Here is an 18,086-nt window from a genome sequence, read left to right as displayed (position 1 = left end):
CTCTGCAATAACCCGTCTCTTACTGATCTGATTTAGCGCTTTAATATTTCCTGTTAGAATTATCAGATCAGTCATGCTCATCCAAGCATTGGATTTGAGGGGACATAAAAAAAAATCTCTTGACTTGCTCTTTGTCAATGTTTTTATATTTTCACTTTCATTTCATGTTTTGCTTTTCCCACTACCCCAACAGCATTACATACCATCACGTCACCATCACTAGGGCAGGACATCTCCCTCAGGAAAATTACCCTCAAACTGACTAACAGTCAGTCAACACTCTAAGAACACCGCCTTCTCACACAATATAAAGCTGCTGTTAAACAACAAAACTGCTCAAAGTTTTTCATTGTGCTTTGCTTTTAGAATCTGTGGTAGTCGCAATTTGCTGATCAGTTGGAAGCTATGCAGTTACGAAGTGTATGTACTTGAAGAATCTTTTGCTCTCCTTTCCAGTCCTAATATGTGGAAATACCTTCTTAAATAAATAAATATTGAATCTTCCTATTATCGGATCCTTCTGATTCTTCCTCGATCCCTAAGACTAAAGATTGTTCCTTTATTGAAAATGTTCAAAATCCTCTAGTTTTCAGGGACTATCAACTAAGCGTTTTTCTTCTGCCCCTCTACTTGCTCATAGACATGCGTAAGACCACACTCCAATTCAAGCATGCACTCCTCTTCTGCTTTCAGTCTCTCCACCATGCAAGAGCAGAGTGATGCAACTTTCAAAACTAGAATTTAGTGTCAGTGCACAAGCTGAACTTTTCTTTGCAGTGTGACATAATCAGCAAATAAATTGAGCTTAGAGGAGGCTCGCTCTACTCCATACAGGTGTAAAGTGCGCCTAAAGGTACAAATTTGGCCTCTTTGCATTCTCTGAAAGGGGTGAAGCATGCAGCTCTACCAGCTCACTTGAGGGAGTTCTCTTGTTTCTTATCCAAGCACTTATTTGAAACTGTATAGTTGCAAGGTTTATCTTGGCTTTTGATATTACTTTCAGGGTCGCCGCAAGAGTTTGAGTCTACAATTGAGACTTCGCTATCCCGACTGACTTTACTCTCAAACATATCTAATGAAATTGGACAAAGAAGGAACTGTTCCAGACCGTCTAAAATAATGATTGATGCCCAGAGACCCTAATAACGAGCTCTATATCCTTTTATGTCACCCGAAGGGAAAGATTATCAATTGTCTCTCTCTCTCTCTCTCTCTCTCTCTCTCTCTCTCTCTCTCTCTCTCTCTCTCCCTTCAGTATCTATATCTGGAAGTAGACCTGGATCTGGATTTGATGGTTCAACAACAGAGTTTGTACTTTGAAGTTCCATGTTCCGGCTTGAGGCTCGTATTGAAATCTGGCATATCCTAATATTGGACTTGCCTAATAAGCAATTTAAATCCACAAAGATTCCCCCACTCTGAGGGGAAGGGGGCATGCCATTAGAGTCACTGGGCCTGGTTGACTGAGGAGAAGATGGCCATTATTACTACTATTCTCAAGGTCAGAGAGAGAAGGATAACTAAAAGAAGAACCGGTATGATCTGTAGTTACAATGCCCCCTGTCTAATAGGGCTGCAACAAAGTGGGAAAAGGCTCTGTCACTTTATTCAATCTTCTGACTGTGGTTCTTAGCGGAGTGAGGAATTCTGCTGCTCTCAAGGGGGTTGCCATGCATTTCGCTCCAGATTCCTTTACCTTCGTCCCCCCCCCCCAGAAGCCAAGCTGAGCATATGTTCTGTTCTCTGCCTTGTGTCTGATGCACCATCCGCATGCGTCCCTCAGCTTAACCAACAGTGGATGGCAAATTGGAGACTGCAGAGAAGGAGATGGTCTGAGCAGAGATAATTTCCAAATTACTTGAGGCTGAGACAATTGCTGCAGAGAGCATTTCACCATCAAAAATGAAAGCACAGGTAAGATATGGCTCCACAGGCTTTCTGACTTCTTTCACAGTGTTGAGGAAACCATCGAAGAGCTGTGGGCTCGCCTTCAGAGCCGTCCGTGGCATGAGGGTGAGTCAAGTACTTGGATGTCTTTTTCATAGGTGTGACCAAGTTGGGAATGGAGTAGGATGCGGACTCTGCCAGCTCCTCTCCTCTATGACCCCTAAAGCCCAGAAAGCACCCCCCATTCACGGCTACGGACTCGAAGGACACCTAAGAGCCTGAAGCTCCTCCCGGTGCAAATTAGCCGGCCGAAGACCCACCCGCAGCGGAGAGCGGGCCCAATCACTCACGCCCACTCACGTAGCTCTCGAGCGCCCACCATATTGGGCGACTTCATCCGCGGCGTCTCAATGACGTGAACTAGTGCAGCCAAGGCATAGCCTACTCCAAAGGCCAAGGCCGTGGGACAGTGTAACCCCGGGCAGGTTGGGGCCCACCACATCATCCCACAGATCCCGGTCCCTCTGCGTCCTCCAGGGGCCTCACATCGCCTGGCCGTTGGCCGCTCACCACGCCCACAATCTCCAGCAAGGCCATGCTGCCTACTTGAGAGAGCCTTGAAAGCAAGAGGCCATTTCCTTGGGGCAGGAACCAGCAGCTGCAGCCCTAAACTGCAGATTGGGGCACCAGACCCAGCAGAGCCTCAACTGGATACTTCTGATGCCCTCAGCACTCACTGCCACCCCGCCCTCAGCAGGGGGAGCATACTGGGCCTCCTACGCTTTCTTTGAGGGGCCCAATACCCTCACCTCCACTGTAGAAGAAGCTCTGAGACCCCATGCGTACTGCAGGGGGATACCACTGACTCCGGATCACAGCCTTTTGCAGCCCTGAGCCCGCTCCCAACATCCAACTAATACAAAGGTGAGCCCAGCTATCCCATGCAGACTTTCCCACAGCAGCAACATCTTGGGTCGGGCTGGCCTAATGGCCTTCCAGACTGGTTTCCCCCTCACCCTGCTGGCCCCAGCCTGACATTTGGAGCTGTATAGTTCACCTTCACACTCTGCCTCACCAAAACAGAAGAATGTTCGCCCTTGGGGTCTATACTAGTTTACCCCCTCCTACACCTCCTTAACCCTCTTCCCCCTAAAGGCCTCTGACTTTCACAAAGAGGCTTGTTTCAAAGGGACTTTAGATGTATACCTCATCAAAGTGCTTCCCCCATATTCAAAGATCATGTTTCTGAACCATACTCCAATCAGGGAATTGCACATTTAGGCAAAGATAGCAGAGGGAGCCATGTATTGCACCCTATGCCACTCTTCAAAGAGGAACTGTGCAGCAGGTCTCACCATACTCCCTGTGAGACACGTCTCTGACCTGTCCTCACTTAGACGCTGGGAGGCCCCCTCTAGCTTCACACTCAAGATGAAGGTTTGGGGTAAGGTCCAGTGAAAAATGCTATTGGCAGACTAATGGAACAAGCCGCCCCAGGTAGAAGGAAATGGACACTGACAGGAACCCCCTCAAACTGACGGGGGGCTGTCCCACTCCCTGTAACCTGGGAGTACATGGAACATTTTCTTTGCAAAATACACACAGTGATATCCTCCCTCAAATCTAACTTCAAATCATGTCTACAAGACCTGCGTAGAGACACCTTGGTCCTGGGGTAGAGGGTGGACAACCTGGAACACTACTCTGACTCCCAGGTGGAAGACCAGGAGATGCTCTGGCACAGGGTGCAAGCACTGACAGAACAACAAATGGAACAACAATTAAAGCAAGAGGACCTTGAAAATATGAGCAGGCGCAATAACATTTACATCTGCGGAATCCCCTGTGTGCTGGAGGGTGACAAGATAATGTCTTTCAACAGGAGCCTGCTGCAGTCAATCAGGGGAGACTCAGACGCGCCACCCTTGCAGATGAATCAAGGCTATGGCACTTTGAACTCAATGACCGGGACGGATGAGGCCCCTGACATTCTCACGAGAGTTCTCCATGGACAAGGAGGCCATCATGAATGTAGCTAGCATCCTTTCAACCTCATGTTCAGGGGAATGGCAAACACATCCTACGGTCCTCAGCCGAGGTGAATACCATACATGGGAGATGGAGACCCCATCTATTCTCAAACCACCAAAGACAGGAAATGCATCCCAAATGACATATGATTGGCCATAGACTCATAATACACAAAACCAAATATAGAACCTCAGCAGGGGCTAAAGAGGACATTATCTGTCATCTCTACAATATGAAGAATGAACAGCTTGAACAGGACACTCCCAAAGACCAGCAGTCCCCAGTATCCAAGGCACATGCTCACAAGAGGGCCTTTGCTGAAGGGCCCAGAGGGGAATCCGGACATCCTCCTCACACACCTTTGGAAAAAAGGACAATGAGGACTCTCAATGATCTACCAACCCTTCCTCCGACACAACTGAACTCTCCCCACCACGTCCTTTCTCCTCCCTGCCAGAAGAGGGTTGCACCTCTTAATGGGAAACAGTTAGGCTATTCCCATTATGGACAACTGGAGAAATAAGACTAGGCCCTGTTGACCTCAAGTAGTTAAATCGTATTGTTGTCTTTCTTCCCTTCTCTCAGCTTGGGACCTGTTGGGAGGGATTGAGAGATCTTCCTTCCTAGCCTTACCTGCCATACCCTGCACCTACCACATTAGCAGATGGCCTCCCCCATATTTCCATTAGAGACTTTAACACCTGCAATTTACTGTCCCTCAACGTGGACGACTCAATTTGCCTAATAAAGGCAGACAGATCAGGAAATATATACTCCAACCCCACCCAGACTTCTATTTCTCCAGGAAACCTGCATCTTGAAACAAGATCACCACTGCATGAGGCCTACTAAACACCCCTACGAGTTCTGGGCTTCTGCTCTCACTAAAACAGCTGGTGTTGAAATACAATGCAAAGCGCATCTACACAGTCACTCATTTCAGGTTGGCTTGGTTAGTATTTTACCAACTCAAAGCTGTAATATTGTGCCTGGAGTGATAAAAGGCTTTGGTCGTTTTACAGCTCAGCATGGAAAGCACTGTGCTAGTCTTATGCTTAAAGACTTTTCTGTAGACATGGCAAAGTACTTTGTCCCTTTTTATCTTGGTGTGGATGGCACTGTGCTAATCCTATGCTTAAAGACTTTGATAGAAAAGCAGACATTTGAGGTGAGCAGATCTAGAGTGTCGCTGGTGTTGAGGGTGCTCTATACAGGAGCTGCTTTCCACCTAAACTTGAGAACTACCTAAAGATCTCTGTTTCTTTTTTACATAATTTATGTGTCACTCTACGCCTCTATGTATTGTTTTGACTTATACTGGGTGCCCCCTTGTGTGTGGGCAAAGCTATACCTAACTGAGGAGCTCTAATGAAAGCAAAAAACTATATCAGGGGTTGCTTTTACTCATTTCAGGTTGGTTTGGTTGGTATTTTACCAATTCAAAGCTGTAATGCTGTGCCTGGAGTAGTAAATAGCTTGTGTCATTGTACAGCTCAGTATGGACAGCACTGTGCCTGTCCTATGCTTAAAGACTTTACTGTAGAAATGGCAAAAAACTTTGGGTCAGATTTACAAACCCTATGCGCCTCCTCGCGCCGCCACTGCGTCACTTTGCTTGACACAACGGCGGCGCAAAAAATGCAGCAAATTTACAATGTGATGCATCTAGGGAGATGCCCGTCACGTTGTAAAGCCCTGCGTCACATTATACCTGCGCCAGGTATAATGTATGCAGGCTAGGCGTTCCCACGCATAAAGCCATGTAGAACTGACGCAGTGAAATTTACAACATTTCACTGCGTCACTCTTCACCTTCACTGCGTCACAATCCCTACCCCTGCTCAGACCAGGAGTAAGGAATGATGCAGGGCTTTTTGTATGGGACTCACCTATCTGTTGTGTCACTTTCATGAGCAACTCCAGCATCATTTCAGGTTAGCTTGGTTGGTATTTTACCAATTCAAAGCTATAATACTGTGCCTGGAGTGGTAAATGGCTTTTGTCATTTTACAGATCGGCATGGACAGCACTATGTTAGTTCTATGCTTAAAGACTTTGCTGAAGAAATGGAAAAAGACTTTGGGCCTTGCAACAGTTTTGCGCTGCGTTTGCGTCACTTCCTTTGACGCATCAGCGGCGTAAAACATGTCCCTTGTTGAGCCCTATTTACTAAGTGACGCATCTAAGCAGATGAGTCAATTTTAAACCCCTGTGCTACATTATACCTTTGTCAGGTATAATGTATGCGGGGGGGGGGGCGTTCACATGCAAGTAAGCCTTGTAAACGTAATGCAGCAAAATCTATGAGATTTCACTGAACCACTTTTAGGACGCAAATGCATCAAAACCTTACACCTACCTCATGGCAGGCGTAAGTTTGATGCAGTGCTATATTCATAGCCCTCCCCCTGCATTGCTGGAGTTGCGTCATGCTTCTGACACAACTCCAGCAATGCGTCATTTTTGCGCCAACAGATACGTCAGTAAAACTGACATATCTGTCATTCCTTGCGACATGATGCACCATACAGTAAATATGGCGCATCCATCATGTCGCAAGGAGGGCGCAATGAAAAGTGATGCATCGCTGTTTTCACGCAGCGATGCGTCACTTTTTATAAATGAGGTCCTTTGTCCCTTCCTATCTCGGCATGGATGGCACTGTGCTAATCCTATGCTTCAAGTCTTTGGTAGAAAAGCAGAGATTTGAGGGGAGCAAATCTAGAATGTCACCGATCTTGAGGGTGCTCCGTACAGAAGCTGCTTTTCACCTACACTTGAGAACTACCCAGAGTATATATATGTATATATACAGACACATATATAATGGGTAACACATGAAATATATTGCTATGATATGTAACACTTGTCTTTCGGCCTCATGGTTTATGATGTCACCAGAACTCTTTAATTCGTATTTCACAGTTACCCGATATGTATCCTCTGTCTTAAATGGTTAAGAGGGCAAGAAGCCCGACAAGCAAAAAAGAAGAAGAGGAATAAAAAGGTAGGTGGGATAATACGGGTAGAGCAGCAGGTGTTTAAACATTTTCGGCAGATTTACAAGCCCCTTTTGTACACTTTTGCGCCACCGTTGTGTCACTTTTGTGACGCAGCGTAAAAACACTGCGCCATGTTGCGATACATTTACAACGTGACGCATCTAGGGAGATGTGTCAGTTGTAAAGCCCTGCGCCACATTATACCCGCATCAGGTATAATGTATGCAGGGTGGGTCTTCCGACGCAGGAAAGCCTCGTAAAAGTGACGCAGTGAAATCTACAAGATTTCGATACGCCACTTCTACGACGCCACTGCTGGAAGCAGGCGTAAGGATTGACGCAGCACAATAGGTATAGGCCTTCCTGAGCATTGCTGGAGTTGCATTGTGCTTGCGACACAACTCCAGCAATGCGTAATCTTTGCGCAAGCAGATGCGTGACGCATCTGTCCATCCTTGCGCAATGGTGCGGCGTATTGTAAATGCCACGCATCCATGGTGGTGCAAGTTTTTTTTTTCATGGCGCAAGAAAACTGATGCATCTCTGTTATAACGCAGAGATGCGTCAGTTTCTTGTAAATCAGCCCCTTTGTGTAAAAGCAAACAACATGAGTGAAGTTAAGGAAAAGGGACAAGGAAGTGAAGTGAAGTGGAGTGAAGAAAAGAAGGTGCAAGGAGGCTGAACAGGGAAGAAAGGAATATCAGGAATCTCCCTACCATAACAAGGGTAAAAAATAGAGAAGAACTGGGAGGAGATGTCAGGAAAAGACAGGTGGATCAAAGAGATCGGGGGAAGGAATAAAACATGGTAAGGGGAATTTGAGGGAGTTGACCCCACCTAATGACCACAATACAGAGGATTGAGTAGAAACTGGCTGAAACAAATCTGATGACAAAAATGTGTCTCTAAAATGGATTTTTTCCCGGCTTGACTTGTCACTCATAGTGAAAAGTACAAGGAAACCATTTGACAGAAAGAGGTTTTTGAAATCTGTATCACCAGGCTTCTTCTCCTCCAATTTCATAAACAAGTCGTAAAAAAGAAGCTAATGTTCATGGTTTAACTTTTTTTCTCCTTGACTCATAATTAATTTGTTGAATATTTCCCTCCAGTTTTTTACAGAACTGCACCTCCATGTTGACCAATATGGCACCTATTTCCACAGGGCTTTCCCTGATGTTAAAAAGTAACCTGTGAATTAGCAGATGGGGCAACAGTCTGAACTCATATTGATTTTGCTACTTTCATTCAGAAGATAGCCATGACTGCTAAGTTGCAGTTTGTACAGCACGTTCATATTTCTTTGAAAAACAAAACGGTGCAGAATTTTCCTGAATTTGAAGACGGAGGGAGGGAAAAAAGGAACTATCCAAAGTACCTATTCCAACGTTTGTTTTTTTATAGGTTTACCAAACTTTCCTCCCTACTCATAGTTCTCCTCCATGGGATAAACCAATGTACTCAAACTTATCCTCACCTCTTCAGATGCTCGAGGATGAACTTGAGGGTGTCGTGGTTCGGTCTAGGAAGACTTCTCACCTGCTGCCGAATAGTCTCCACTTTGTTAGAATACTCAGGAAGTTCTGGCAGGAGAAAGGACACAAAAAAGGAGGTTGGGAAGGATCCATGTTGCTTGATCGAAACAGAAAACAAAACACTGGACAACAGAAATCAACCAGGGCTTAGAAAAGTAGACAAAGAGCAAACATGTGTACAGTATAAAACTGAAATAAGTATAAGCATTACTGAAGGTTCAACTTAAATGCTGAAATTATGTCATTTTAATTATATAGTGCTTACTACGCCTGCCGAGGTGTCGAAGCGCTTTTTCTGCACGTAGCATGATACTCCCGGAACCCAAAAAGGATTAGTGGTGAATAAGTATAGGGAAATATGAAATCAATTTGAGTGGGATTCATGTTAGTCTGTTATTTGGATTGAAAAAGGATAGTGGAGGGACAGAAGAGTGAAGGGTTTGCTTTTAAATTTATTTAGCGCTTGCTAACCCTGATGAGGTGTCCAAGACCTTTTCAGCAGGTACCACGCTACTCCAGAACCCAAACAGGATTAGTGGGGAATTAGTATAGGAAAATATTAAATTAATTTGAGTGGTGGACATGTTAGGCTGTTATTGGGATTGAAAAGGATAGTGGAAGGATAGAAGAGGGAAGGATTTAGGATTGTTTTTGGAGCTCATAGGAGTAGGAGGAGGTTTGGGATAAGTAAAGGGGCGGTGAACAGGGAAAGTCAAAGGGAAGGGTTTAGAAATGCTAGTTTGGGAGATCTGAATAGTTAAAGAGGTATGAGATGATGCAAGGGGGTGGAGGAGGGAAGAGTCTAGAAAGGGTTATTTTGTGGATCGTATTAGTAGAATGGGGTTTGGGATGAGTGAGAGAGTGGTGGTAGAGGATATATTGAGAGAGGTATAGGGTGAAAAGTAGGTGAGAGTCTAGAAAAGGTTCTTTTGGGGATCATAGTAGAATGTGAGTCTAGAAAGGGTTATTTTGTGGATCGTAGTAGTAGAATGGGGTTTGGGATGAGTGAGAGAGTGGAGGTAGAGTATATATTGAGAGAGGTATAGGGTGAAAAATAGGGTAGTGCATTGGAGAGAGTAGTAGATTGAGGTTAGAGATGAGTCAGAGTGGAGGTAAAGGATATATTGCGAGAGGTATAGGGTGAGATATAGGGTAGTGCATTGAAGATGCTGAATTAGAAGCAAAGTAATAAATATAAAGATACAAAAGTCAATGTAAGGTATATATGCATAAGCAAGGTAATATATGCAGATTTAAATTGTAATTAATAAACTCAGGGGCATATGTACAAGGACTTAACGCTGCTGTAGCATCAAGTTTTTGACGTTACGACGGCTATTTTTTTATCGTCTTATTTACAAGTTGCCGCTAACTGAAGTTAGCAGCACTTATCCGGCGAAAACGTGAATTTTAAAGATCGCCACTTCTGTTAGCGAGAGTTAACGAAAATGAGATGCAAGGTGGATGTTGGAAGGCGGACCCCGAGGAGTCGGTGAGACCACCAAGGGGGGCCCTCTCACTGCACGAAGTAGCCGAGCGCTGCCGAGAAGTCTCCTGAGAGATCCTTCTCCTATCACGCACTAGCACAGTAACACCACCACACAGGACTCAAGGAGGTTTGTCTGGTGTCAAGCAATTCTTTATCAGCAATCAAAAGGTTACGAGGTCAATATTTACACGAAGGGATCGAGGGATCCACCAAAAGTCTCAGTGTCTCTTTGGAAGGGTAGGGGTAGCGGGACAGTCTTTGGCAGGAGTGCGGTACGAGGGTACCCGGGGCCCAGTTCTTATCCTCAAGCTGGAGGACCTCCGATCTCGGAGGGGTCGAGCCGCGACGGCGTCAGCAGGGCTCTGGCGTACAGTTCGTGGAGAGCCGCGATTCAATCCGCAGGGCTCTCAAGATGGTTTCTGCTCAGCTCGAGCCGCCACGTCGTCAGCAGGGCTCCGAGGAAGGTTTCAGCGAGGTTGGGCCGCGACAGCGTCAGCAGGGCTCCGATGTTCCAGGTGGTTCAGAAAGGGTTCACAAGAAGGAGCCGCGACGCAGTCAGCAGGGCTCGTGATGGTTCCGACAAGAGTTCTTCTCCGTAGGGTCAGCCGCGATTCAATCAGCAGGGCTCTCGACTCCGGGATACAACTGCCGAGCTGTGGTGGGGTCGCCCCAGATATAGGTCTGGAGCCCTTTGATGTCCGGACCTATGCGCCCGAGGGGGCGGAGTGGCCGGGTGGAGGGGGCCAGACGCACAGCAGGAGAGGCGCCAGGCCCATGGGAGTTGCAGGGCGATCACACCTCGAGAGGGGGAGGACAGTTGGGGGTCCCATCGATACTGTCCTCCGCCGGGGGCGATGAATGGTTCCTGCGGCACCCCCTGGCTGGTTCGTGGTGCCTCGATGTCGGGGCTTCGCTGGGGTTGAGGCCGGGTTGAGCGGGGTCGCGCCGGCTGGTGCACGGCGTGACGTGGAGGCCAACAAGATGGCGGAGCCACGAGGAGTATGCGACCACGTGCAGCTCCGGGTGAAGGGCCTTGGTGCAGTTCAGACGGGTGGCCCGTGACGGCCGGGGCGGGGAACGGGCACAATCCAGGGGGTTAAGGACCACGCCACGAGGCCGGGTCCAACAGGCGTCCCCCCCAGCCGAAGGCATGGAGAGTCACCCATCTCCTTGGGGATTCTCCTCGTCAAGGCGGAAGAAGCGAGACAGGCCGTCGGCGTTGGCGTGGTCATTGCCGGGCCGGTGTTCGACGTCAAAGTCCATCCCTTGTAGCGAGATGGACCATCGCAGCAGCTTGAGGTTCTCGCCCCGCATTCGCATTAACCATTGCAAGGGCCGGTGGTCGGTCTGGACCCGGAAGTGGGCGCCAAAGAGGTAGGGCCGGAGCTTCTTGAGGGCCCACACCACAGCGAAGGCCTCGCGCTCAATAGTGCTCCAGCGTTGCTCTCGGGTCAGTAGTCGTCGGCTGATGAAGGCCACTGGCCGGTCGAGCCCCTTTTCGTCGGTTTGGGATAGGACGGCCCCGATCCCATACTCGGAGGCGTCCGTCTGTACTACGAACTCCTTCTGGTAGTCCGGGGCCTGCAGCACCGGAGCAGTACACATGGCTGTTTTTAGGGTGTCGAAGGCTGTTTGGCAGCGGGGTGTCCAGTGTACCTTCTTGGGCTGCTTTTTGGACGTTAACTCTGTGAGGGGGCCAACAATGCTCCCATAGTCCCGGATAAACCGCCGGTAGTATCCGGTGAGGCCCAGGAAGGCCCGGACAGCGGTCTGGGTAGTGGGGGGTTCCCAGGTCTTGATGGCCTCTATCTTCGCTTGGAGGGGGGCCACCTGCCCGCTCTCCACTTGATGGCCCAGGTAGGTCACGGATCCGTGGCCGATTTGGCATTTGCTGGCCTTGATTGTGAGCCCGGCCTGCTGGAGGGCGGCCAGGACGGCCCTCAGGTGACGGAGGTGCTCGGCCCAGTGGTTGCTGTACACGGCAATGTCATCTAAGTAGGCCGCGCTGAAGGCCTCAAGCCCGGCCAAAACCTTGTTCACCAGTCTCTGGAAGGTGGCCGGGGCGTTCTTCATTCCGAAGGGCATCACCCGAAAGTGGTAATGCCCATCCGGAGTCGAAAAGGCGGATCTTTCTTGTGCGCCGGGGGTGAGCTGGATTTGCCAGTACCCGGCGGTGAGGTCCAGCGTGCTCAAGTAGCGAGCGGCCCCTAGGCGGTCGATGAGTTCGTCGGCCCGGGGTATCGGGTGTGCGTCTGTCTTGGTTACTGTATTCAGGGCTCGGTAGTCCACGCAGAATCGCAACTCCGGGGGGTGACCGGGAGCTGCGGCCTTGGGCACCAGGACGACAGGGCTGGCCCACGGGCTGTCGGAAGGCTCGATGACCTCCAGGGCCAGCATCTTCGCTACTTCGGCCTGGATGCAGGCCCGCACTCGGTCAGGCACCCGGTAGGCTCTGTGTCGTATGGGGGGGCTCTCCCCGGTGTCGACGTCGTGGACGCACCAGTGGGTCACCCCCGGGGTGAGAGAGAAGAGGGCTGCGTAGTCCCGCAGTAATTGCTGGCAGTCGTTGCGCTGTTCCGGGGTCAGGGACGAGGCGAGTTGGACCCCTTCGATCGATCCATCGTGAATGTCGGATTGCAAGAGGTCAGGCAAGGGCTCGGAGTCGTCCTCGCCCCCCTCGTCGGTCGCCAGCAGCAGGCTCAGTTCGGTCCGGGCGAAGTGGGGTTTTAGCCTGTTAGCATGTAGGACCCGGAGGGGGTTCCGGGGGGACTCCAGATCAACCAGGTATGTGACGGGACTTTTCTTCTCCACCACCTTGAAGGGCCCGGTCCACTTGTCCTGGAGGGCGCCGGGTTCGACCGGGGCCATGACCCATACTTTCTGACCTGGCTCGAATTCTACAGTAGAGGTGTTGCGATCGTACCACCGCTTCATGTCCTCCTGGCTGGCCTCGAGGTTGGCTTCGGCCATGGCTCGGAACTTGCGGGTCTGGTTTCGGAGGGTCAGGAGGTATCGGTAGACGTCAGGAGGGGCGCCTCGGGGTGTCATCTCCCAGCCCTCCTTGACCAGGCGGAGCGGTCCGCGGACCGGGTGTCCATACAATAGTTCAAACGGGCTGAACCCCAGGGACTTCTGCGGGACCTCCCGATAGGCAAACAGGAGGCAGGGCAGCAGGACATCCCATTTCCGCCTGAGGGGTTCTTCCAGGCCCTGGATCATCCCTTTTAATGTTCGGTTGAACCGCTCAACCAGTCCGTTCCCCTGAGGGTGATAGGGGGTCGTGAACTTGTAGGTGACCCCGCACTGTTGCCACAGAGACCGCATGTACCTGGAGATAAAGTTCGTGCCGCGGTCGCTCACCACTTCGCTGGGGAATCCCACTCAGGAGAAGATTCCCATCAAGGCCCGGCCTACCACAGGGGCCGTTATAGTTCTTAGCGGGACCGCCTCCGGGTACCTGGTGGCGTGGTCCACGAGGACCAGGATGAAGCGGTGGCCCAGGGCGGTTTGGGGGTCCAGGGGTCCCACAATATCGATTCCGACCCGTTCGAACGGGGTGCTGACGGCGGGAAAGGGCTGGAGGGGGGCCTTGACCCGACCCCCCGTCTTTCCGCTGGCCTGGCAGGTCTGGCAGGACCGGCAGTGGTTGTCCACCTCTCTCCGCATCCGGGGCCAGTAGAAGTGGGTCACCAGACGACTGTACGTTTTGTCTTGCCCCAAGTGTCCGGCGAGGGGCACATCATGGGCCAGGTTGAGAAGGAACTCCCGGAAGCGGAGGGGGACCACCAACACGCGGCTGGCCCCGAGTTCTGCTACTTTCTGTTCACTGTACAACAGGCCCTCGGCCCAGTAGATCCAGTGGGTGCCGGTCTGGTCACCGTTGGCTTGCGCGGTCGCCTGTTGTTGGACCCCTTCGAGAGAGGGACAGGACTGTTGCTCTTGCTGGAACTGCTCTCGGGTGGGGCCCCCTTCGTGTTGCCATTGCGTCAGCTCTGGTAGGACGCTCGGAGAAGCCACCTCTTCGGGGGAGGATTCGCTGGGCCCAGGGTCGGTGTCCGCCTCCTCCTCGCTGCTGGTGGGAGGGGGTGTGAGCCCCTCGGGTTGGGTGGTCCCGGAGGTCGAGGATGAGCGGGGGGCCTGGGCGGTCATGGACCGGGTGATGGCGCAGGCCCAATCAGCCAGTCCCAACATTCGGAGGTGCTCTCGTCTCTCTACTTGAGCCCAGGGGGAACTTTCCAAGTCGTTCCCCAGGAGACAGTCGACCGGGGCGTCGTCGCGCACTGTCACCTTCAGCAGGCCCGTCACCCCTCCCCACTCGAAGGGGACCAGGGCCATCTGGCATAGGCTTTCACTGTTGTCGGCCGTCCGTACGGGGCACAGCACATTCGGTAGAATCTGTTCAGGGGTCACCAGGTGGCAGCGGACAGCGGTGATGCTGGCGCCCGTGTCGCGAAGGGCTTCGGCCCGTTGCCCGTTGACCGTGACCTGCTGCCGGTACTTCTGGGTGTTGGTTGGGATGGGGGCGCAGGGTACCATCTCTCGGCTACCCAGGCAGACCAGGGACATGGCTGCCGGCTCCCACTCAGTGTTCTCTCGGTCGAGGGCCTCCTCTTCCTCTTCTCCTCCCCCCAAGGCGGCGGCTGTCAGCTGCCGGGGCGGGGGCCCGCCAGCCCCGTTTCTTCGGTTCAGAGGGCAGGCCGGATCGCTGGCAAAGTGTCCGGTTTGTTGGCAGCCATAGCAGGTCACTGGTGGCCGTGGTCCGGGTCGGGCCGGGCCCACACTTCGGGCTAGGCTCGGGGAGAGATGTGACTGCGGTGGCCCTCGAGGGGGGCTCCTGGGGGCCCCGGCGGGAGGGTCTCGGTTCCTGTTCGGCCCTCCCCCCCACCGCGCTGGCGTGGGGGTCCGTTGGGGTTCCTCTGGTACTCCCCCATTGAGCTCCGGGGGACCCGGGAGTTGACCCATCGATCGGCCTCGACGGCAAGTTTTCGCGGGTCGGTCATTTTGCTGTCGAGGAGGTGCTGTCTCAGTTCCACGAAGCAATTGTTGGAAAGATGTTCCCACACGATGAGGTCGACCAGCTGCCCGTAGGTGGTTACTTTGCTTCCTTTGATCCACCCTTCTAGGGCCCGACTGAAAAAGTCCACATATTCCACCCATGTGGTACCCGGGATTTTCTTGCAGTCTCTGAACCGCTGGCGGTACATTTCCGCTGTTAGCCCGTAGCGGGTGAGCAGGGCCTCCTTCATGTGATCGTAGGAGGTCATCACCTCCTCCGGTAGCTGGAGCAGCGTGTCCCGTCCTTCACTCAGGAATCGCCCCCACAGGCCTGCGCCCCAGCCTTTTCGGGGCACCCGATGGGAGGTCATGGCCACCTCGTAGGCCTTAAACCATTGTTGGATGTCGTCATTCTTGTAATACTCCTTGACGACCTCTTTCGGGATATGTACCTTGGCCTCGGAAGGCGGTAGAGTGTCTCTAGTACTGGGGGTGTCGGTCCCTCCGTTCTTGGCCTTGATCTCGAGTTCCTTGAGACTGCGCTCGTGCTCAAGAGTTAGTTTCTTTTCCTCCAACTCCCTGTGTCGTCTCTTCTCTTCTATCTCTTCTTGAAGGCGTAGCTGCTCGAGGGCCAGTTTCTTTTCTGCCAGCTGGAGTTCGCCGTCCAGCCGCAGTCGGGCGAGCTCTAGCTCGTGGCTCCGGACCTTTTCCCGCTCTCGTATTTCTTCTTCGGAGAGGCCGGTTTCTAGGCTCTTTCTTCCTCCGGTTGCCGGAGTCAGTGCGGTTGCTGCGGTCTCCGTCAGGGGCAAGGGCCCTTCTTCCTGGGAGGGGCCTGCCCCGGCCTCCAACCATGCCCTCAGAGCTTTCTGCATCTCTTCTTTGGTACCTAGGCTGGTGGTTGCAATGCCTTTGTCTTTGCAGAACTGTTTTAACTCTTTGTGCGTATATTCTTCCAGCCGTTCGGGCTGGAACTCCATTGTCGCGTTGTTTTCCTGGCTGCTCATGATTACTGTTCGTTTGGATGGGTAGCTAGTGGGTACTGGCTGGTACGTACTGCGTTCGGCTCGGATCCCGTCGCTGGCCACCAAATGTTGGAAGGCGGACCCCGAGGAGTCGGTGAGACCACCAAGGGGGGCCCTCTCACTGCACGAAGTAGCCGAGCGCTGCCGAGAAGTCTCCTGAGAGATCCTTCTCCTATCACGCACTAGCACAGTAACACCACCACACAGGACTCAAGGAGGTTTGTCTGGTGTCAAGCAATTCTTTATCAGCAATCAAAAGGTTACGAGGTCAATATTTACACGAAGGGATCGAGGGATCCACCAAAAGTCTCAGTGTCTCTTTGGAAGGGTAGGGGTAGCGGGACAGTCTTTGGCAGGAGTGCGGTACGAGGGTACCCGGGGCCCAGTTCTTATCCTCAAGCTGGAGGACCTCCGATCTCGGAGGGGTCGAGCCGCGAGGCCGTCAGCAGGGCTCTGGCGTACAGTTCGTGGAGAGCCGCGATTCAATCCGCAGGGCTCTCAAGATGGTTTCTGCTCAGCTCGAGCCGCGACGTCGTCAGCAGGGCTCCGAGGAAGGTTTCAGCGAGGTTGGGCCGCGACAGCGTCAGCAGGGCTCCGATGTTCCAGGTGGTTCAGAAAGGGTTCACAAGAAGGAGCCGCGACGCAGTCAGCAGGGCTCGTGATGGTTCCGACAAGAGTTCTTCTCCGTAGGGTCAGCCGCGATTCAATCAGCAGGGCTCTCGACTCCGGGATACAACTGCCGAGCTGTGGTGGGGTCGCCCCAGATATAGGTCTGGAGCCCTTTGATGTCCGGACCTATGCGCCCGAGGGGGCGGAGTGGCCGGGTGGAGGGGGCCAGACGCCCAGCAGGAGAGGCGCCAGGCCCATGGGAGTTGCAGGGCGATCACACCTCGAGAGGGGGAGGACAGTTGGGGGTCCCATCGATACTGTCCTCCGCCGGGGGCGATGAATGGTTCCTGCGGCACCCCCTGGCTGGTTCGTGGTGCCTCGATGTCGGGGCTTCGCTGGGGTTGAGGCCGGGTTGAGCGGGGTCGCGCCGGCTGGTGCACGGCGTGACGTGGAGGCCAACAAGATGGCGGAGCCACGAGGAGTATGCGACCACGTGCAGCTCCGGGTGAAGGGCCTTGGTGCAGTTCAGACGGGTGGCCCGTGACGGCCGGGGCGGGGAACGGGCACAATCCAGGGGGTTAAGGACCACGCCACGAGGCCGGGTCCAACAGGGGACGTTCCTGTGTAAAAACTGCCGCTAACCCCACTGTGCGATATTTACAAGGAATTCCTTGTATGGTGCAAAACCAAAATAACTGCCTCTAAGTTCAGTTAGAGGCAGTTTTTTAAGACCAGAAATTAGCTGTTCTTAAAGTTGGTGCAAACACTTGGGGCATCATTTCAGAGGTGTTGCTGCTGGACAGCACAGTAAAGAATATTGCTGCGCTGCCCTGTGCCAAAACAAAAGCTCAGGAATGTGCCCCACAATAAGATAGGGTGCAGTCCTGGGACTCATACATGAAAAGTATTGCATCGCTGCGACAAAACAGCATTGCAACACTTTTCACTGCGCCCTCCTTCAACACCATGGATGAGCCATATTTACTGTACGGCGCACCATGTCGCAAGGATTTACAGATATGTCATTATTCCTAACGTATCTGTTGGCGTTAAAATCACACATTGCTGCAATTGTGTCGCAAGCATGACGCAACTCCAGCAATGTATGGGGCAGGCCTATACCTATGGCACTGCGTCACCCTCATGCCTGCCATAAGGCAGGCAGGCGTAAGGTTTTGACGCAGTGGCATCCTAGAATTGTCATAGTGAAATTTCATAAGATTTCACTGGGCCACTCCTACAAGGCTTTGCTGCGTGGGAACGCCCACCCTGCATACATCCTGCCTGACACAGGTATAATGTGGCATAGGGGTTCACAAGGTTACTCATATGCCTAGATGTGTCCCTTTGTACCAAGTCTACTTTGGCGTCCAGGGTGTCTGCTGTCACCTTACCCGGCGGTCAGTGACCCACAGATGCTCGATCCACTGACACGGAGGAGCTGCCAGGGTGTTGGCGCAGTTGGAGCACCATTGGTGGAGTTTGCGTGCTGCGGTGTTGGCATCTGTAAGCGTTG

The 18,086-nt window shown here is 52.1% G+C and overlaps 1 protein-coding gene across 11 annotated transcripts in view; it reads right to left on the bottom strand.

Moving 5' to 3' along the window:
- ARHGAP9 (Rho GTPase activating protein 9) overlaps positions 1–18,086 on the bottom strand; it is a 921,400-nt gene that overhangs the window by 163,802 nt on the left and 739,512 nt on the right. For all 11 annotated transcript variants that reach the window (XM_085654614.1, XM_085654612.1, XM_085654615.1 and 8 more), the window contains one exon: positions 8,398–8,503. In XM_085654614.1, coding sequence (XP_085510740.1) covers positions 8,398–8,503 — 106 coding nt within the window. The remainder of the gene's footprint in view (positions 1–8,397; positions 8,504–18,086) is intronic.

This window comes from Triturus cristatus, chromosome 4_1 (assembly GCF_964204655.1).
Source record: "Triturus cristatus chromosome 4_1, aTriCri1.1, whole genome shotgun sequence".
NCBI lineage: Eukaryota > Metazoa > Chordata > Amphibia > Caudata > Salamandridae > Triturus > Triturus cristatus.
The sequence above is the reverse complement of the archived record's forward strand: the minus strand, read 5'-3'. Positions and strand labels throughout refer to the sequence as shown.